The sequence below is a fragment of the Vulpes lagopus genome, chromosome 3, assembly GCF_018345385.1.
Source record: "Vulpes lagopus strain Blue_001 chromosome 3, ASM1834538v1, whole genome shotgun sequence".
Taxonomy (NCBI): Eukaryota; Metazoa; Chordata; class Mammalia; order Carnivora; family Canidae; genus Vulpes; species Vulpes lagopus.
The window spans coordinates 30,576,707-30,598,042 of NC_054826.1; the positions used below are offsets into that span (position 1 = coordinate 30,576,707).

The 21,336-nt window shown below is 44.6% G+C and overlaps 1 protein-coding gene across 1 annotated transcript in view; it reads right to left on the minus strand.

Moving 5' to 3' along the window:
• Positions 1-21,336, minus strand: part of FAT2 (FAT atypical cadherin 2) — an 81,195-nt gene that overhangs the window by 35,261 nt on the left and 24,598 nt on the right. Inside the window, 10 exon segments of the mRNA XM_041747060.1 lie at positions 571-3,736; positions 3,738-4,630; positions 7,918-8,070; positions 8,073-8,127; positions 9,187-9,468; positions 10,067-10,206; positions 11,709-11,919; positions 12,889-13,200; positions 14,608-14,666; positions 19,920-20,234. Coding sequence (XP_041602994.1) covers positions 571-3,736; positions 3,738-4,630; positions 7,918-8,070; positions 8,073-8,127; positions 9,187-9,468; positions 10,067-10,206; positions 11,709-11,919; positions 12,889-13,200; positions 14,608-14,666; positions 19,920-20,234 — 5,586 coding nt within the window.

The window sequence follows — 21,336 nt, forward strand, 5'->3', positions numbered from 1 at the left end:
AGTGTAACCTTGGTTGAGTTTCTGCCCCTATCTGGGCTTTGGTTTTCCTGTGTGTGAAATGAGGGGGTTGAACTGGAATCAGAGCTATGGAAGTGTTTTCACTCTAACACGTATGTCCTGTGATTGACTTAGGAGTGTTTCTAGTATCTTGCTCTGGGCAGAATAGACTCTACAGGCGCAGTCATCTGACAGAGTTTCCAGGGATTATACAATTATTGATGTCTTCCCCATCCTCTAGAAGCTAACTGAGAGCAGTTACGGTATCTCTCTTCTATTCTATTCCACCTAAAATAATAAGAAATTCTCTCTACGAAACACTTGCCAATTTATAGGAAACTCTCAAGAGCTTTTTCAAGTTAGATCTTACTGGCATCCTTGTAAGGTGAATGAGAACAGGCATGCCACATTCATAGATGAAGCAACTGAGATCCTGGAAGGTTAATTGATTTACCCAAGGTCACATTGCTAATAAGTGGCAGAGCCAGGACTGAAACCCATGTCTTAAGGTACCTCTTACTAGACTTTTTTTATAGTACCCCAGTTCCTCCATACCAAGACACATATCCTTACCTGTGATATAGCAGGTGACCTGTCTGTTCTGCTCAGTGATATCAGCATCCAAGGTTTTAAGAGTGGCCACAACTTCACCAGGTTCACTGTTCTCAACCACAGATCCTCTGTAGTCTTCAGAAGCAAATTGGGGAGCATTGTCATTCTCATCTGTAATGGAGACTTCAACCAGAACCTGAGAAGATAGCTGGATAGTCCTTCCATGGTCATAGGCCACCACATAAAAGCGGTAGGTCTGGTGGGTCTCACAGTCAAGTTCCTGAAGTGTGGTGATCCAGCCAGTCTCACTGTCAATGGCAAAGAGCTCATGGATATTGCTACCAGGGTCCACTGGCAGCCTGTAGCTCACCTGGCCATCATTCCCAGTGTCCTGGTCATTGGCAGTCACTTGAATGACTGAGGTCCCCACTGGCATGTTCTCAGTGAGAACAGCCTTATAGGGATCAGCCTCAAATATAGGCCTATTGTCATTGACATCCTTCACTTGGATATTGACAGAGACCAAGGAAACCAAGTGAGTATCATTATGGGGACAATGTGCCATTAAATCAATCTGGTACCATTTGGTGGACTCATAGTCCATGGCCTTTCTCACCTTTAGAACTCCTGTGTTTCGGTCCAAGGAGAAGACACCATCTTTGTTGCTCTCTGGTGTGGTGCCCTGCACTAGGCTATAGATGACTGGATCTTGAGCAGCCACTGCTTTAACAGAACCAATTTCAGACCCTTCTGGAAGATCTTCAGATGCAGAGAAAGTATACAGAGGTTCGGAAAATTGGGGCAAGGATACTTCGTTAGGAACGACCTGAAGTCGTAACAGCACCAGAGAGTTCCAGTGAGGAGGACCCCCATCTTGGGCTTTGATTTTTAAGTCAAAGGCCCGATTTTCCAATCCCACCAAGCTCTCCTTCACCTTGACAACACCAGTAATTGGGTTGACTTCAATGACCTCTTCATCCAAGTCCTCCATTGAGTCCACTGAGTAGGTGACATCTGCATTCTGCCCCTCATCTGCATCATAGGCCAACACCTGGATAACTGGGGAATCTTTACTGACATTGGATTGAATGGATACTGTGTATTCAGATGCTTTAAATTGTGGAGGGTTGTCATTTTCATCTGTCAGGATTATCTTCACAGTGCAGAAAGCCACTCTTCCTCCTCCATCCTGAGCCATGACTTTAATAGCAATAACTCTTTCTGTTGAATTTTCCCGATCCAGTTTCTGCAGAGTAGTGATCTGGCCATTGGGGTTTATGGAGAATTTCTCACCTGCTAGCTTATTGATGATGGTATAATCTACAGTGCCATAGGGACCACTATCTTTGTCGATGGCTAGCAACTCAATCACCTTTGTTCCCACCTTTGCATTCTCTGCTAATTCTGCCTCATAAATGTGCTGCTGGAATTCTGGGCTGTACTTGTTGGCATTTGTAGTGTTGATATACACTGGCACAGTTGCTCGGAAGACCCCATCAGAAGCACCTACCCTCAAATTGTAAGAGGAGTCCAGGTGCTTTTTGCAAAGGTTGAACATAGAAATTATTCCTGATGAGCTGTTAATGGAGAAGTGCCTGTCCTGATTGCCAGAAAGAATCAGGTACTCCAGACGGGAGGTGTCCCTGCTGTCAGGGTCTAGAGCTTGGACTTTAAGAACCAGATGTCCACAGGTTGCCAGCTCACTGACATTGGCTTCATACTGAGGTTGCCTGAACTCTGGGGGATTATCATTTATGTCAGAGACGTTAACAACCACAAGGGTTTCACCAGTGAGTGGGGGGTCTCCTCTATCCATGGCCCTGACCTTCACATGAAAATGTTGTTGAGTTTCATAATCCAGCTCTTGAACTGTGGACATCTCCCCTGTGCTCCCATTGATCTGGAAAAATTTGGAAATATCTGAGCCATCCTCTACGATCTCATAGGAGACATCACGGTTTTGCCCTGAATCCTGGTCAGAAGCCAACAGTTGGATCACAGGGGTCTGGGCAGGCAAGCCTTCTGAGACTGAAGTAGTGTAGACCAATTGAGAGAAAGTGGGAGGATTATCATTGATGTCTTCGACCAGGACTTCCACTGTGGCTTCAGAAAATGACCCCAGAGCTGTGTCTGTGGCTCTGACCGTGAACACATGTTTGGTTTTAGACTCATAGTCCAAAGGGCCTGTTACTGTTAGAACACCAGTCTTAAAGTCAGTGGTGAACAGCATCAAGGGCTCTTCCTCCACAATGTTGTAAATGAGTCGGAGTCCCTCTGGACTTCGAGCCTGGGTGTGGAGAATGGGGGTATAGAGTGTGATATTTTCAGGCACTCTCACTTTGTAGTAAGGACTCTGAAATAGTGGGTTGGATTTATTTCTTACAGTGACAAGTACCTCTTCCTCAGTCTGGAGGGATGGGGTTCCTCCATCCCGAGCAAAGACTTTGAGGTGATACTTATTTAAAGCTTGATAATCAAAGGGTTTCTTCAGTGATATGTCCCCAAGATAGGGGTCAATTCGAAAATATGTGTAATCTTCTGCAAATGCATATGTGATAGCACCATTTACTCCCAAGTCCTGGTCAGTGGCAGATACCTGAAAGAGGACATCCCCTGGCTCTGTGCCATCTTGGATAATTGTGTAATAGGGCAGATGCTTAAATTGAGGGTGGTTGTCATTGACATCCTCAACAGAGACTCTGACCAGAGCCTGAGCCACCCGCTGAGGGGTCCGATTGTCCCTCAGTTCCACTGCCACCTCATAAGTATCCTGTTCTTCTCTGTCAAACACCACGCCTTTTGTCTGCAATACTCCTGCTGACTTGACCATATGAAACATATCTGTGCCATTCAACAGGAAGTAGGAAAGAGTGTCGTTCAGATGATTGCCCTGGGCGCCAAGGATCACCAGTGCCTTTCTGTCCTGTAAATTCTCCTTAACTGTTGCTCTGTAGACAATCTTATCAAATTGTAAGCTTGTGTTAAGGGCTTGTGTCAAAGAAATTTTTACCAGTGCAGTATCGTGATACAGGCCATCAGAAGCCTTGATGGTAAGCTCCCGAGAGACTCCCAGGAAAGCAGGATTCAACACAGATATACAACCTGTGATGGGATGGATGGCCACAGCTTCATCAGCATTTCCAGTTTTGATGCTATAATTGACTTCTGAGTCCTCATCACTGGCCCTGCACGATGAGGAGCTCCATACCCCGATGAATGGGCTTCGCTATTGCTACTTCATATACCTGGTCAGAGAATCTGGGAGGAGAATCATTTACATCTCTGACATTGATGATGACCTGGACTGGCCTGGATGCAAATAAGATAGGGTTTCCTTGGTCATGGACATAGACACTGAATTGGAAAGAGGGCATGTTCTCATAATCCATTTCTGATATGATGATTAGGGTTCCCATACTAGGATCAATTTTGAAAAACTTCAAAGCTTCTGATTCCAAAATTTCATAGACCAACAAGGAATTAGCTTCTTTATCATTGTCAGAGGCACGAATCACAAGGGGGTTGTTGTTTTCATCCATTATCATGCTGTATAATGGAGCTGCTTCACTAACTTGGCCCACAAAAATGGACTTTAAGAACATGGGGGCATTGTCATTTTCATCAATGATGTAAACAAGAGCCATGACATCAGTAAATGCACCTGCCATATTGCTGCCTCGGATTTTCAGTTGGTAAGATGAAATTTTCTCATGGTCCAGTTTCTTCTGGGTGGAAATGAGGCCAGAATATGAGTTCATGGAGAATACACCATCCTTGTTTCCCTCTCTTAACTCATAGGTAACTTCTGAGGAGCTTGTAGCTGACACAAGGAGGATTGGGGAACCAACAGGGATTGATTCAGGGATTTCTACAAAGTACTCAGCTTTGGAAAAGATGGGGGCACTGCTATCTGAGGGGTAGACATTAATGATCACTGTAGCCAGGTCATGCCTCTGTGGGGAGCCTTGATCTTCTGCCTTGACTGTCAGACTATACCGGGCGTGATTTGCCTGGTCAAGTTTCTGGGCCAGAGTGATGATGCCTAGCAAGGTATCGATGCTGAAGAAACCCTCGCTGTTCCCTGAAACAAAAGACAAGACAAACTGAAGTTTGCCGCACGACAAGAGAGACTAACTTGGCTTTATAGATCAGTAAAGGGGCTATTACACAAAACTTGGACAGGACAAAATCTACATGTTATGCTACTCTGGATTTAGTTATGATATAGTATATAGGGAAGATACCTACTTTATAAAATACCTTATGTGATGCACATGGTAGCTACTCCATAAATGGCAGCTTCAATGATTACTCAGTTTTGGGGTCACAAACTAAGCTACAAATCAAAGCTTATAGGGGCACCTGGGTGGCTCAGTGGTTGAGCGTCTGCTTTTGGCTCAGGTTCTGATCCCAGGGTCCTGGGATCGAGTCTTGCATCATGCTCCCCACAAGGAACCTGCTTCTCCCTCCACTTGTGTCTTTGCCTCTCTCTGTGTGTGTTTCATGAATAAATAAGTAAAATCTTTCAAAAAACCCCACAAAAAACTCAAAGCTATAGAAGGTCTTGAAAGAAAGGAAACATATACTTTTCAGGAAAAGCACACCCCACTCTATTTCAGTGGTGGCTTTTATAGGTGAGTTTAAAACACTACACTATCTGCTCCCCCATATAGTCTATGGTGGGAAGGTCCTTGTCAGGCTTGGGGGTTGAGTGGCACAGAGTTAAGTGGGGAGGAACTGGATAGAACACACAGACCCAGAGGCTCCTGGTCAAATGCCCTTTCTACCACACTTGGATTTCCTAAACTTGAGACAGTCTCACATTGCCTTTGCAATTTTTTCAATATCCAGCCTCTACCTTTACTATTTTGTACCATTATTTAATGGCTATTTTCCTTTAAATTGATTCATTTTCTTTAACTTAAAATATTTTAACAGGCAACTTTTGTATTGCTATTTTTAAAAAAAGAAAATCATAAAAAAAGAAAAAGAAAATCATTATTGCTTGTCATAAAATCAGAGGTTACCATAGAAACAAGTCATTAAACAAGTTATTAAATTCTGGATAAAATCTATTACTTGCTAAAGGATGTGAGCCTGAGACCTATCCTTTTCCTACAGTAAAAACAGAGTAGCAAGGACTAGAGAAGAATTATAGAGATTCTAGTACCTGGGAAAAGTTTTGTCCTTGACTAATCAGGAAGCCCAAATGAGAATCAAGGGAGAGTACTTTCTCCACATCTGATTGCCTATTTTTTTCTAGGCCTTTTAAATTTTAATATTTATTTTGATAAATGCATAATAATATTTCAAATTTAAGTTTTGAGGAAAGTTATGGTTATACATTATATGATTCACAAAATCTAATGTAGAAAATTAGTTCTATTTCCCTAAAAATATAGTTTCTCAAAGTTACCAGTTTTTAAAGTCTGACCTCATTTAAACAGCAACAGTTTCTTCCTTCCTTCTTCCCTTCCTTCTCTCTCTCTTTCTTTTTATAGGAAGAACAGATAACATGAGATCTACCTCTTAACAAATGTTTAAGGTTATAGCACAGTATTGTTAACTAAAAGCACAATGTCATACAGCAGATCTCTAGAATTTCATCTTGCATAACTGACATTTCCCCCACCCAGTTTTATTGAGATATAATTGACATATAATGCTGTGTTAGTTTAAGGTGTACTGCAAATGATTTGACGTACATACATACATATTGCAAAATGATTGCCAAAATAAGTTTAGCTAACATCATCTCACATAGGCACGATTTTTTTCTTATGATGAGATGACTACCTATTTAATGCTCTTAGTAACACCTGAGTAATTTTGCTCACCAGCAAGGGTACAGGTCTTCCACTTAGGGAAGTATTGCTCTTTACTATTCTTATTCTGCTTATCATTCAGGTGCATATTTTATTATTTCAATGCAAAGAAATAGCTAGGCTTCATCACAGAACATTCCATCTGATTCCCCCCATTTATGGAAGCTATTGTCCAGTTGACTAGTGAGATGATTTCCTAATTTGCCCTTGTGATACAAACCCTAAGTTCCATCAAAGAATACAGTTTCAGTAGGTAGACTGTAATTTAAAAGGAGTTCTATTAAAAGTAGCCAAGTAAACTACCTACGGGTAATTATAATTTAGATTATACTGCTGAGAAAAAAATTAGGGCACAAAATTGTATATTCATTTCAATCTCACTAAGGCAAAGATGCACCAAAAAGATAGGAAGGAAATATACACAATTATTTTGTCTATACTGAAAACTATGGCTGAGTGCTATTTTCTTCCTTATGTATTCCTGCTTCTCCCATATTTTAGAAAATGAGCATGTGGTACTTCTATAATCAGAAGAATATTTTAAAACGAATCTTAACTTATCTGTAAGATAAAATACATCAATGGGGTTGTCAATGAGATGAAATGATATAAAAGATGTGAGTATGCTCCATAAATCACAAAAATAAGCAATTAATGGGTTAGAATTTGTATTATTTTTCTTTAGTGATGCATAGATTTCTGCCGCATGGCAAGGTATAACAACTTCTGTTTCTTAAAAAAAAATGTAAAAGCTCTGATTTCTGGAAAGTTTATAAGCAATAAATGAACATTATGCCCTATGAGAGCAAAGAGCAAGTCATCTTCACTTTGTCCCTCCACAACATCTAGCACTATGGAGTATTAATTTTATTAAAGATAATAATAATTATTAAATATCATTAATTATGAATTAGCAAACATTAAAATTATTAATAATTAGCTAGATACTAGGTATTATAATTTTTGTTTCTTTAATTATGTGTAATTAACACTTATCAATGATAGCAATAAACCCCTAGCATTCATATAATATTTTACAGTTTACAAGATATATTAACATACATTTTCTCTTTTAATTTTTATAAAAGGCTTTCTGGCACAAAGAATATTGTTCCCATTTATGAGAGGAGGAAAACCATATAATAGATATAAAATCACAATACAGCTTTAACAGAAAATGTTACTCCTAAATGTAATTCCTAAAACTGTCCCATACATCTTATAAAGTATTTATAGGTCCCTTCTATTGTAAAGGCAAAAGGTATTACCTTTTAAAATGTTACGTGGACTTCATAAACATCCTTCACATATACAATTGTTGGTGAATTTATATAATATGTACATAAATTCTCCCATTACTAAATAGGCCCTTAGTTATTATTCTTACCATCTTTGGAAGTGTGTTAAGTAATTATAAGCTCAGAGAATACTCTAGAAATGATATTTGCCAAAATTTAGAAAGCCTGGCATTTGACTTGCAGTGGTTTTTCTTATTGCCATAAACTCTTCCCTCATAGTCTGGACTCATTGTCAGGCCTCTCACCTTTGAGGAGGGAGTAGTGGATCTCAGCATTGGCTCCCCGGTCAGCATCCATGGCTCGGACCTGGAGCAGCTCTGTGCCAGAGGCTGTGGTGTCAGGAACACTTGCCTCATAGTGGAGCTGGGTGAAGCGAGGTGAGTGGAGGTTTCCATCTCCACGTGAATGGACACCCACACGAAGTTCCTCTTGATGGGCATCTCCTGGTCTCGGACCTATGGGCCCAAAGGGATAATGCCATGAACAGAGAAAGGACTGCAAGAAGGCAGGGTCAAATTAAGGTCAATGAGATAGAATGCCAGTGAAAAATATACCTAATTGTAACTCTCTGTATTCCTTTAAATTTTGCTCCCCTTTATACTCTTTTTTAAAATAAATTTATAAATTAGTGATTATTAGGCTTGACTATTTTCATGGATAATCCCACTTTAGGAGGAAGGCAGAGATAAGCACAGAAACAGTATTTTCCAAATTAGGTCTCAGAAAATATTAGTTCTTCAAGATTTTAACATGTTAGACAGGAAAAAAAAAATTCTCTGGTCAACTAAATTTAAGAGGCACTGAGTTAAATGAAGTTAAAGTTTTCTTTGCTGTAGGATTTTACAGAGCCTTTAATGTATATTAATGTGCCCAAAGGATGATAAACTGACACATAAAATGCTGCACCTTGGGTCAGGAAGGCTAGCTTTGATTCTGGTTCCTTCATAAAGAACTGCATGATAGTGAGCCTCTGTGGGCCTCAGGTATGAGAGTAGTGAGTCAGGTCAGGGTTGGGACTGAGTGAGACACATTAGGCATGCAGGGCATAGACTGAAGGAGGCTCACTCTCAGGGTCATAAAAGTGCGGGAACCAAACCCTGAAAGTGAATCCTTCTTCAATTCTGTGCCCTGCACACCTCATTCCCTCATCATGGTGCTAGCTCCAGGGCGAATAGTCTCTGGTTCTTCCCATCTCTGACACTGTGTCAGTCCATGTTGTGGCCATGCAGTCATGGAGCAGGGAGAGAACTGTTGGGGGGTATTAGAGTGAGCTCAGAGAAAGCCAGGGTGGCAGGAGCTTCTTTGGCAGCTATCCCCTCTTCTTTACTCTCAAGCATCCCTTAAGCCTGCCTCTGTCAGGCTGTGAAATGTCACATCTCATGTCATGGATCATCATGAGCATCAGCACACCTGGCTCATCAGGGGAAAGAGAACCTTCAGCATTGCTCCATATATGTCCACCCCCACACATCCACATGCAAGTGCATCCTTCCCTGATTTCTCAGTTTACTCACCATGACTGTCAGTGTGTGCTGGGAAGGGCCTAAGCCCAGGTCCAACTTCCCCACAGTTACCAGGACCCCACTGCTTGGGTCCAGCTGGAAGAGGCTGGCACTTCCCGGGTCTTGGCTGCCATGTATGGTGTAGATGAGGCCCTTGCCCTTGTCTGGATCTGTGGCCTGGACTTGGAGGAGCTCAACGCCTGGCAGTGTATCCTGGGGAACTCTGACTTCATAATGAGCCTCCAGAAACTGGGGGCGATGGTGGTTAACATTGGCAATCATGATGATGTAGACCTAGGGAGGAGAATGAGAGAGAAGGTTGACTGTAAGCTCCAGGGGGTCAGTGACCTTGTCTGTCTGGTTCTTCACCATATCATTTGTGCCTAGCACAGTGCCTGGCACGCAGCCATCACTCAGTAAATATTTGTTGAGTGAAAAACAGGATTTCAAAATCCCAAGGCTTTGAAATCACATGCAGTGTAGTGGTTTTTAAAAACAAAATTCTGGTTAAAAGGGCCTTTTCTTCAAGTGAAATTTTTTGTGAAATTCCAACATATGAAACAGATAGAACTCTGGCTGAAACTAGGGTAGAAATCTAGGGCCCCACTTACCATCATTCCTCATAGCCATGGTAGCCCCTATGGAACTCTGTCTTTAAATGAAAACTGCTCATCTAGACAAAGTCCTTCATTACCAGAGATCACAATGGGAACAAGAATTGCCCCAAGACCATAGAAGGCATATCAGGTAAGACTGGAAGACAAAATTTTGGTTCCAAATTCAGTGCCCTCTGAGATACACCACATCCACTGAAAACCTTCTGTAGCTTCATCCCAACCAAGGAGGCCTCCCATCCCATCTTGGCTCAGGAGTCCCTGGGGAGGCCTCTAACCTGAGTGGCAATGGTGTGTGACCCATCGGTCACCTCCACGGTCAAGTTATAGCTCGACCTCCTCCTTGTGTCAAGAGGCTTGGCGATGACAATGCTGCCTGTGGTCTTCTCAATATCGAAGTCCATGTCCTTGTCGCCACCTGGAGTGGGAACAGGGGGGAAAAGCACACATGGCCTCAATGATGAAGGCCGCGTAGTGCAACAGGATTTGGCTAGCAGATTTAGAGGAGGTGATAGTAGATCCTGTCAAGTTATTGTCAAATTTTTAAAGATCTAAGTGATGGTACAGAAAAAGGTAATGTTTAAGGACTGAAGAGTGCCAGAGGAAGTCCAGTGTCTGCCATAGAACGTGTTCTGCTACCAGGACTGAAACATGCATGAATAATGGAGCTCTACATTGTGGCTTTTCAGATAGTTTACATAGTCTAAAGGAGCTTATATGTAGGGAAAAAATGAAAATAACTCCGTTCACCAGGAGGGAATTGATTTCATAAACTATACAAATCTAAATATGGAATTAATATGCAGCTATTTAAATGCCTACTAAATAGAAATCTGTTTAGTGGCATAGAAATATGTTCACATTATATTTTAAAAGGTTATATAAGTGTGTGTGGGGGGGGTGTTAAGAAAAACAACTAAATGAAAAGACATCAACATTTTAGCAGTGGATTATCTTCTGACTAGTGGAAGTTCGGATGATTTTAATTTTCTTCTCTGCATTTCTTAGTGTTTCCTAAATGATCTACAGAATACATGTGTTGATTTTGTACAAAAGAAAAAAAATCCAAACAAAAAAAATGGTGAATCAGAATTGAAAGTAGATCCAGAGGTCAAAAAGCTTGGGACAGGTGTACATCCAATCTCTGAACCAGGGTGGGAATCTCTATAATAGAACTCCATGGTTCATGTGGTACTTAAACTCTCAGAGGTTCTTGAAATTCCTGGCTGGGTTTCAGAGAATCTACAAATCCTTATATTTGTGTGCAAACGTTGGTGTGTCCACATGCACATCTTTTGGGGAAGAGGGCCTGAGTGTTCATTAGATTCCCAAATGGATCATCAGATTACCAAAAGGGTCTGAGATTCCCTCTTCCCAGATATTTTAATAAAATCTTCGTTTAGAGACAGTAAGGAATTTCAGAGAAGACCAAAAGAGCTTGGTCTCTATTTAGAGACCTATAAAGAGAATGGACACTTTCCCTGATTGTGAGGATGGAACCTGGGATTAGAATATCAAGCATGGCCCCAGAGTACACTGGTCTTCAGGCTCATGGTGAATGATGGCAGCTTGACATGGATCTCACACTGAGGCAGGAGAGGAAACACAAAACTTGTACTGTCTCCTGAGTCTTCCAAGCACTTGGAGTAACTGTGGCTCTGCCCATTTCTGCCTGGGAGCTACCAGTGAGACCATGGAGGTTCTCCTGAGATCATAGCTGGTGTGGAAGGCCAGTTTGGCAGAAGTGGTGGTTCTACTCACCCACTGCCCCAGAGAATAAGGGGAGAGACAGTCACCAATCATAGACAAAAGAGGGGCTGCCAGGGAGCATGACCTGAATGAGAATGCTCAGAGGACTGTGCTATGTGGACCAGGGCTGGTTTATAAGGATGGAGGGGCTGGCCCTCCTAGAGCTCTCACCAGAGATGTTGAACCAGAAGAGCCCGGGTCGGCCCTCAACACTGATGACGCCCACCATGTGGTTCACAGGGTCTGTCTCCATGACTGTAAAGCTGTAGTGGGGCTCGTCAAAGGCCAGTGGTATGGATGAGGACCGGGGCTGGGGGATCCACTCGATGTGTAGCCGGACGCTGGCTGAGAGTGGTGGCTGACCACTGTCTGTTGCTTTGATCTGAAAAGAAGCCAAACCTGAAATGGAGGCTGTGTCTGTAGGATTGGGGCCAAGAAATAAGAAGACCCAGGTATTCAGTGAAGAGACAGAGTACCCTGTGACTAGTGGAGCTGGACTTTTATCTACTCATCCCTTCATTCAACACACAGTTGAAGGCTCACTGTAAACAGGCACCATGCTAGTTGCTGCTGGCACAGTGGTGAGCAAAACAACCTGTGCTCAAGAACTTCAAGCGTAGCAAAAAAATTATCAGAGCCTTAAGGTGTGCGTTCCTGAGCTGGACTGTACATAATGGGCCATAAACATAAACTAAATAGAATTTATGGAGCTTTCACTAGTATCCCACCCTGCTCTAAGAGCAATATATGCAATATCTAATTTAATTCTCATGACAGCCCTGAGAGAGGTACCATTGTATCTCCCTTCTGCAGGAGGAAGTGCATTCAGCGTGCTGAATTCAGCTCCCTGGGATCATCTGCCTGGCCAGCAAGTAGCCGGGGTTGGATCCCAGGATGGGAGGCCTCGGGCTGTCAGACATGAGAGTCCACATCTTAGCCACATGTTATATCGGCTTCCTACAAGAAAAATGTTCTTATTTCCATTTTACAGATGGTAAAACAAAGGTTCAAAGAGGTTCAGTGACTTGTCCAAAGCCACACAGGTATAAAATGGCAGAGCTAGGGCTGGAATGCAGGCTTACCTCCAAAGTCTATGCTACTCTCACCAAAATCCTTACCTCTAAGACTAGAGCAGATTTCCCAGGTAAGGACCTTATTGCCTTCAAAGAGAAAGGCCAAGAATTCTGATGCTTTCGCTGATGTCAGGGCTCCCATTTCTCTCAGAAAAAGCCAGAGAAGGGAGTACCACCTCCACCATGCCTGATGGCTGTATCCCTTCTCCTGTATCCTCAAAGAAAATCACTAACCAGTTATGACTCTCCCCACTCTGTGGCCTCCATCCCCTCCTCACCGTGAGGATATTGTACTCCCCGGCCATGAAGGTGCTGCTGGATGACACCATGCCTGTGACTGGGTCAATATTGAAGCTCCCCTCATCACTCTCCTCGATACTGTAGGTGACTCTGCCATTGAGACCCTCATCAGGGTCTGAAGCCACCAGCCTGTACACGGGCCCAGGGGTTGCCGGGCTCAGCCTCTCCGGAAGGCGGACATTGAAGAGCTTGTGGGAGAACACAGGGGGGTTGTCATTGACATCTACGATGTGTATCACCACCCTGGACGTAGACTTTAGGGAGGGCTCTCCGTTGTCCAGGACAGTCACCTGGGGACAGAATAGAGTATGAATGGCCAAGTGTGAAGCAGTTAATATGCATCACCACCCACTGCAACCCTACCACGTGACCCCTGCCTTCAGCGGCCTGGAAATAGGAGTCAGTCTGTTCTTTGGTATATGCTTGTGAGTTTTATTATCCTAACTTCACCTACTTGGAACCCAGCTTTCTGGTAACCTCGCCCACAGGAAAGCCAGCAAGAACAGAAAAAAGAAACTAGTAAGAATTAGAAGAAAAACAAAAAAAAGCCACAGAGGCTCTAGAGAAAAGTGATGCTCTTTACTCAGGAGGCCCATGGGCCATTTCTCAGAGACCATTTACTTTTTATTTGCTTGTAATTCTCACAAGCTTTGTTCTCTGGTTTCCTTAAGCTACTGGGGGTTAGAAAAAACAAATGAGAAGATGTATATAAAGGAGTGGGTGGTACCTTTTGAGTCAGGCGTGTGGACCGATGCATGAAATGAAATCCAGAGTGAGAGAAAAGGCACTAAAACAATTTCAGAATCAGGGGCTATTTCATGTTGGGGCAAATCGGCCCATGCATCAATAGCCCCAAGGGCATCATGCAAGATAGGACATTTCCACTCTAAATGGTACTGAATTTTTTAAATATTTTAAATATTTTGGTGTTTAAAGATAAATACCTCTACTGAACTAGGGAGGATGCCTCAGTCCCTAGAAGGCCATTTGCAGCAGCTGCTTACTAATAATACCTATTTCTGACAAAGGGAATGTGCCAGAGCTAGGAGCAGAGAAGGCCAATTTATTTCAGTTCTGCTGAAGAATGTGTGCCCCTCCCACCTGATGTCTTTAGGCCTGGAAGAAATGCCTGTTCATGAGCTATGAATAGCTCTAGAGGGGGCACTAGATTCCTTCTGATTTACTCCCCTGTGGGTCAAGACTGACTCCCCCTGTTGGAATGGGCACCAGAGATGTTTATATGATTTTAGAAATATCCTAGAATCCACAGATCTAGAGAACAAAGGTCTGGGTTTTCATCCAGGCTCAGCTCCTGACCTAGTGCTTGACCTTGGGTGGCTCTCCCTCTGACTGTAGGGATGGGCTGGAAGCCATAGCACGCGTGTACCGTGTGTACCGCTCCCTTTTCCTGCACTCGCTGCAGGCTTTACTAATCAACCAGTGCTTCCTGCCCAGCCCAGACAAAGTTTCAGATTCCTTCCCTTCCCAGTGCTGGAGAGCCAGGGAAGACTCTGATAATCTTCATCACCAACCACAGCAAGACTCAGCTTAAGAAACTCCTCCGCCCTGAGCCCAGTGCCCTCCTCAGCCATAGTGGTTGGAGACATGCTAGTGGCCCCAAGGCCTGGCTAGGCTTCTGCTCGGACTCCTTCAGGAGGTTTTAGAATCCAGTGAATGAGTTCAGTACCATTACTCACCTCCAAGATATGTTCATCCTTGTTCTCTCTGTCCAGCTGCCGGGCTGTGGATAGGAGACCTGGGGGAGAGGTAGAAGGAGGGACACCTGAGCAGAGGGCTCCCAGGGCCACTTACTCAGGAGCAAGTTCACAGATACATCCAAATCCTGGGCTAGAACTTTTCTGGTCTTTGGAGGACAAGGACATTAAAGGGGGGATGGGACTCTGGAGAAGGAGAAGGGAAAGTGAGGAGGTGGGAGAGTACAGCAGAGATAATGGGATCAGTGGAGGCTCCCACCTGCATCCCAGCTTCTACCTCTAGGAGGGATGCTGTGCACAGGTTCTATGGTGGCTGGGGAGGGGGAGGCAGCTGGTGTCCTCTGGGTCCCGCTCAGCTTGCCTGGACATTGAAGAAGGTGGATTTGGTTATCTGCAAGTCTAGTTTTAATTTTCTGAGGCACTACAACTATAAATTGAGGCCATCTGAAGCCACAGAGGAGAGAAGGTACCATTTTTCTGCAGGCATCAGGGAAGTCAAGAAGCAGATTATGCGAGAGGGTCATCCACAGACAGAGAGGTCAGGGCTGGAAAGGGAAGTTCTCTTCCATGAAAGCAGAACAGATGAGGTCAATGGATCATCTGAAACTTTCAGTAATGTGTTTTTGTTTTTAAATCTTATTTAAGGGGATCCCTGGGTGGCTCAGCGGTTCAGCGCCTGCCTTTGGCCCAGGGCATGATCCTGGAGACCCGGGATCGAGTCCCGCATCAGGTTCCCTGCATGGAGCCTGCTTCTCCCTCTGCTTGTGTCTCTGCCTCTCTCTCTCTCTCTCTCTCTCTCTCTCTGTCTATCATGAATGAATGAATGAATGAATAAATAAATATCTTTTAAAAAATAAATCTTATTTAGGCAATAAAAGGATGGAGTAATGAAGTATGGAGATGGGGGCTTGGTGAGGGGAGAAAGGAGTGGGGATTCAGTGATGGGGTGGAGCCTCCCATGCTGGAGCACGTGTGAGGAGTGGCCTCTGTTAGTGTTCTTCCCTTGCACACTAGAACCAAGTCACCAGGAGAACCAAACTGCCTCAGGCATGGTGGGGAGCAGAAAGGTTTCCTGGAAAACCCCACAGCCAGAGACCCTTCCAGTTAAGGAAGAAAGGCACATTCCTCTGAGACAGTGTGAATATTGTCCCAGATCCCCCCACCCAGCTCATCCCCAAGTTAAGAGGCCTGATGGGCAAGGACCCAGGATCCAGGGGGCCTCCAGGAGGAGTGCAGGGAAGAGAGGGCCTCAGCGGGTGAACCTTTCCTCTGGTTCAGTGCTGACTTTTCTCCCTGCACCTTCTCTCTCTCCATCCCCTCTTGCCCCTTTCCCTCCTGTCTGTCTCTGTTTCTCCCTCATCCAACCTCCTCCCTTCGTTACCCCTCTCTTCCACTCTGTCTTCCCCCTGTTTACCTCTGAATCTTGCACATTCTTTCTCTGATTTTTCTTCTCCCTCTCCTTTCTCTCCCCAACACATCCTCTGACCTTCTAAGAGCCAGCGTCCTGTGGAATTGCTGCCCGTGGCATTGCCTTTGTTGTCAGCCTTATCCGCGTCTCTGAGCTCAGTGTCCAGATTCCCAGGAAGTGCCACGTCCAATGGGGACATAGCAGAGTTGCCCCACAGGGCTGTGTGAGGGCCCACTGAGCACCCCTCCTGGCATGAGGTGGGCCCCTATCATTTCTCCTCTCCAAACAAATGTTTCCCATCACCCACCTCAGGCCCATTTATGACTTTTCCTCATCCAGTGATTTTTCCAACTGCTGTTGATTCCACTTCTAATGGATTCCAGATCCTTCTATGCCATTCACCCTGACCCACCACAGTCTAGGTCTTAACCCCAACCACCTGCCCACCTCCCTCTCCCCCAGGATCCCAACAGTCAGCACCCATGGTGCTCCTGTGTGTCTAGATGTTCTTCCAAGCTCTTTATATCTCTCTCTCAATTAACTCATCTAATCTTCACAACCACACAGGAGAGGGCCATTATCATTTGCACTTCACTGGTGGGAAAATCAGGCTTTGAATAGCTGAGTAAGTGTCCTGAGATCCTAGAGTAGATAAGTGGGGGGAATAGGATCTACCTTCAGACAACTGACCTACTTGCTGGCTCATCCTCCCTGCTGGCTAGGACTCCAGTGACTCTCCCTGCCCCCGTGCCCCTACAGACTGCTGCCTGCAGTCCTCCATACCCTTTGGCTGGGCATCCCCACCCCCACTCCATGCAGCCATTGTTACTCCACTACATGGAGCAGCTCCCTCTCTCCTCTGAGCAGTAGTGGCATTGAATGCCTCAAGGCCTGAAACTGTGTTTCATTATCTTTGCATCTCAACATGGCACATAGTTTCAATGCTTCATAAGGACAGACACCTTTAAACATTTGCTGAACGAATGAATGAAGCTCAGGCTTCCCTAGAGATTGTAGATGCTGGCAGAGATTCATTCATTCATTTCCTTCTTATTTATTGAGGTCCTACTGTGTGCCAGTTACTGAAGATATAATAGAGGGCAAAAATAGTCAAAGTTCCTTTTCTAGAAAGCTTTTGAAGCTTAGTGGAGGACAAGGATAATTAATGGAATATTCACATGAGTGAATATAATGTTCTATGTGATAAGTGTTTAAAAAAGAAAGGAGTGGATGGTGTTAGGAGATGGATCATAGCATCAGGAAAAACTCTCAAGGAAGAACAGCTAGGCTAGGATCTGAAAGAAGAGCAAGAGTTAGCCAGACAGAAGAAGAGAAGAAACTTACGGAAGAAAGAACAGTGTGTGCAAAGGCCGTGTGCCAGGACAGGGCATAGACTGAAATAGGCCACATGGCTGAAACCAGAAAGTGACAGAGTGAGAAAGGCAGGATGAAGCCCGAAAGGTCAGCGTGGGCCATGTCAGACACAAGTGTATGAGGCATGACAGGTTTTGACTTTATCTTAAGGATGTGGGGAAACCATCCAAGGCATCCAAGCAAGGAAGTGGGATGATGTAATAGGGGTGATAAGAAAGGTGGGCTAGGGGCTCCACTGCTGACTTATTATTTAATTTTTAAAGTTCATGCTGGGGCAGCCCGGGTGGCTCAGCGGTTTAGCGCTGCCTTCAGCCCAGGGTGTGATCCTGGAGTCCCAGGATCGAGTCCCATGTCAGGCTCCCTGCATGGAGCTTGCTTCTCCCTCTGCCTGTGTCTCTGCCTCTCTGTGTGTGTGTGTCTCTCACGAATAAATAAACAAAATCTTTAAAAAAAAAATGTTCATGCTGGTTCAGATTTCTTCTCAACTGCAGAAAGACTAAGAACATCTCTGTTCTCTGGGGCATTTTGCCAGATCCTCTGTCAGGGAACTGTTTACAGTAAACAGAATAAGGATTTGGAAGATGCTGAGAAGCCAGTGCCTTAGGTGAGAGATCTCTTCCTTCTTCTGAAAGGCTTAGGACAGGATGGGCCCAGGTAAAGAGGCAGCTTAGGCCTATATTCCAGGGCTAAAGGGTCCTTCTAAAAGGACTAATCCATTCCCTGAGGTCAAAAGTTAACAGGAAAGGCTCCAAACAGATGTCCCTGTGCAAATAGACACTAGTGTCCTCTACCCACTGTCTGTCCCAGGACCTCAGGCTCATGTTCCTCTTTGTACCCTTTTGTCTTAAAGATGGGTGATGAGTTTTCTCCCTTCCCACCTTCTCCAATCTCACCAGGGTTCTGTCCTTCCAAGAGTCAATTGTGGGAGGGGCACCAGGGTGGCTCAATTGGTTGAGTGTCTGACTCTTGGTTTCAGCTCAGGTCATGATCTCAGGGTCTTGGGATTGAGCTCTGAGTTGGGCTCTGTGCTCAGCAGGGAGTCTGCTTGAGATTCTCTCTCTCTCCCTCAGCCTCTCCCCACTCTCTCTCTCTAAAATAAATAAATAAATCTTTTTTAAAAGTGAATTATTAGAACCAGAAAACAGGATTTTGGGTTCAAAGAAGAAAGCGTCAGCCTCCTCTGCTATAGGATTGTTGTTCATTCTCTAGGAGGAAGATGTGGCCTTAGAGATGTACCCAAAGTGCTGAGAGCTAGCTCTCAAATTCCAACACCAACAGGAGCCAGGCAGGCAGCATAGATTTGGGAAGCTGGCCGGGAATGGTACAACTGGGAGTGAGGGAACCATGAGTACCAGAGGACATGCACCTGCTCTGCACAGAGGGCTCCTGTTGGCTCCAGGCAGTTACAGCCCTGTGCAAATGTGGGGTTAGTATGGCCAGATCTCCTAGTTGTTTATGAACAATGAGAAATTTGGAGTGTTTTATGGAATTTTTAAATGTTGGCAACAATTTGAAAAATGATTGATTAAAACTTGTGCAAGCCAAACCGAACACCTCTGAGGACTATGTCTGGCTCACTGCTGCAAGCTCAAGACCTCTGGATTCCTCCAAACCATCCACCATCCTTGCCCTAGATGGCCTTGGGCCAAGGATAGATATTTGTGAGATGGTTGCCTACACCAAAGTGGCTCTCTATTGCCACCACTCTGTGGGCAGGCTTTAGATCAGTTCAGAATGAGGGTGAAGAGATTCAGTGTGGCTATGACTCAGGGGAAGGGTCAATTTAGGAGCACTCAGGTCTAAAGTAGTCCCAGCTTGACCACCACGCAACCTGCTTAGCTGCCCTAGGCCTGGAAGAAAGAAAGAAAGTCAACATAAGTAAGAATTTTCCCAGAGACATGGACTTTGTAGAGCAGTGGTTCTCCAACTGTGCACACATAAGAATCCCCTGTAAATAAAATATGGATTTCTGGCCCCAACCTGTGTTCTGATTCAGAACGTATAAAGTGAGGCCTCAGAATTTGAATTTCTGCGCCTGGGTGGCGCAGCGGTTTGGCGCCTGCCTTTGGCCCAGGGCGCGATCCTGGAGACCCAGGATCGAATCCCACATCAGGCTCCCGGTGCATGGAGCCTGCTTCTCCCTCCGCCTGTGTCTCTGCCTCTCTCTCTCTCTCTGTGACTATCATAAATTAAAAAAATAAAAAATAAAAAAAGAATTTGAATTTCTGGGGCATCTGAGTGGCTCAGTGGTTGAGCATCTGTCTTTGGCTCAGGTCGTGATCCTGGGGTCCTGGGATCGAGTCCTGCATTGGGCTCCCAGCAGGGAGCCTGCTTCTCTATCTGCCTACATTTCTGCCTCTCTCTCTGTGTCTCTCATGAATAAAATTTTTTAAAAAGAATTTGAATTTCTAACAAGTTCATAGGTGATGCTGATAATGCTGGTCCAGGACCAAACTTTGAAAAGCACGGTTGTAGAGCTCCCCCTATTCACCCAGATTTCTGAGGTCCTTACCTGTAACAGGGTGAATAACAAAGAATCCCATGTTATTCCCACTGGTGATGTTGAAGGTCAGCTTCCCTTTGGAGCTGGAGTCCGGGTCCCGGGCATCCAGCTGAAGCACAGAGGTGTGCAAAGGTGCATCCTCCCGGACGGAGGGGTAAAACACGGGTCTGGACATCTGGGGTGGGTTGTCGTTGACATCCGTAACCTCGATGTAGACTTCAGTTACAGAAGAGAGAGGTGTGGAACCCCTGTCCACTGCCAGTACCGTCAGCCAGTAGCAGGACACAAATTCTCGATCCAGGGGTGCCAGAGTCTGAATCATACCTAAGGACAGTTGATCACCAAACCCAAAATATTTTAGAGCCTAAAATAGCTTTAGAAATAATCTTCCCTAATAGTTCCGAAGCAGTACTGTGGACATAGGAATTCCACAAGAAAAGGGGATGCAGCCAAGGTGGTGTGGGAGCTGCTGAGTCAAATTTAGGGGAATTCGTATCCTTTTGTAGAGCCTCTTGGAAACTTTCTCTGCTAAAATAGGCCTGTGGCAATTGTCCTTAACCTAGTTCCTTCAAGTTTCCGATATTATAGGTACCAATTTAAGGGTTAGGGGTTTGATAAATAAATTGCTGTCCCCCTCTCCAGCATCTTCATGATTTCAGTCTTTTTTTTTTTTTATGATTTCAGAGTCTTATGGTCATTCATTAGTTCACTCACTCCACCATTGCTTACTACGGGCCAACACTGTTCTAGAAGTCAAAGGTCCAAGAGTGAGGAAAACACGCTTGCACCGTAGGTTCTCATGGGTCACACCGAGCTGCAAGAACTTGTGTGAGAGGACAGGACCCAGGCTCACAGCCATAGAGTGTCAGAGCTGAAGGAACCTCACTCCTTTTCAGGTGGGGAGACGAAGGCCCATAGAATGTGATTTGATCAAGATCATGTAGCAAGTGGCAGAAGAGCCGGGTCTATCATTGGTTCTCAGTCTAATGCTCTTTCTACCACATCACCCCTGCCCTTCACGCTGGAAATAAATTGCAAACTCCTCGAGGACAGTGCCCCACCTCTATTCACCTGAGGTCTCCCCCAAGGTGCCCGTCTCCAAAACTACACAAGCAGAGGGTACTTGCAAGTGTTTGTGGAATTGTGCTTATTTTCTATGAAGCTCAAAAGGAATAAATAAGTTGGTGCCACCTCTTTGGAGGGCAATTTGGAATTATCTATTAATGCATAAGGAAAATATGCATTGTCCTTCGACCCAGCCACTGCATTTTTAAGGATTTTTCCTGTAGAGACTTAAGCATTTGAGCAAAAGTGTATGATCAAGGATATTACATCTATATGATAGAATAAAATGCAGCCATTAAAAAAGAAGGGAGGGATCCCTGGGTGGCGCAGCGGTTTGGCGCCTGCCTTTGGCCCAGGGCGC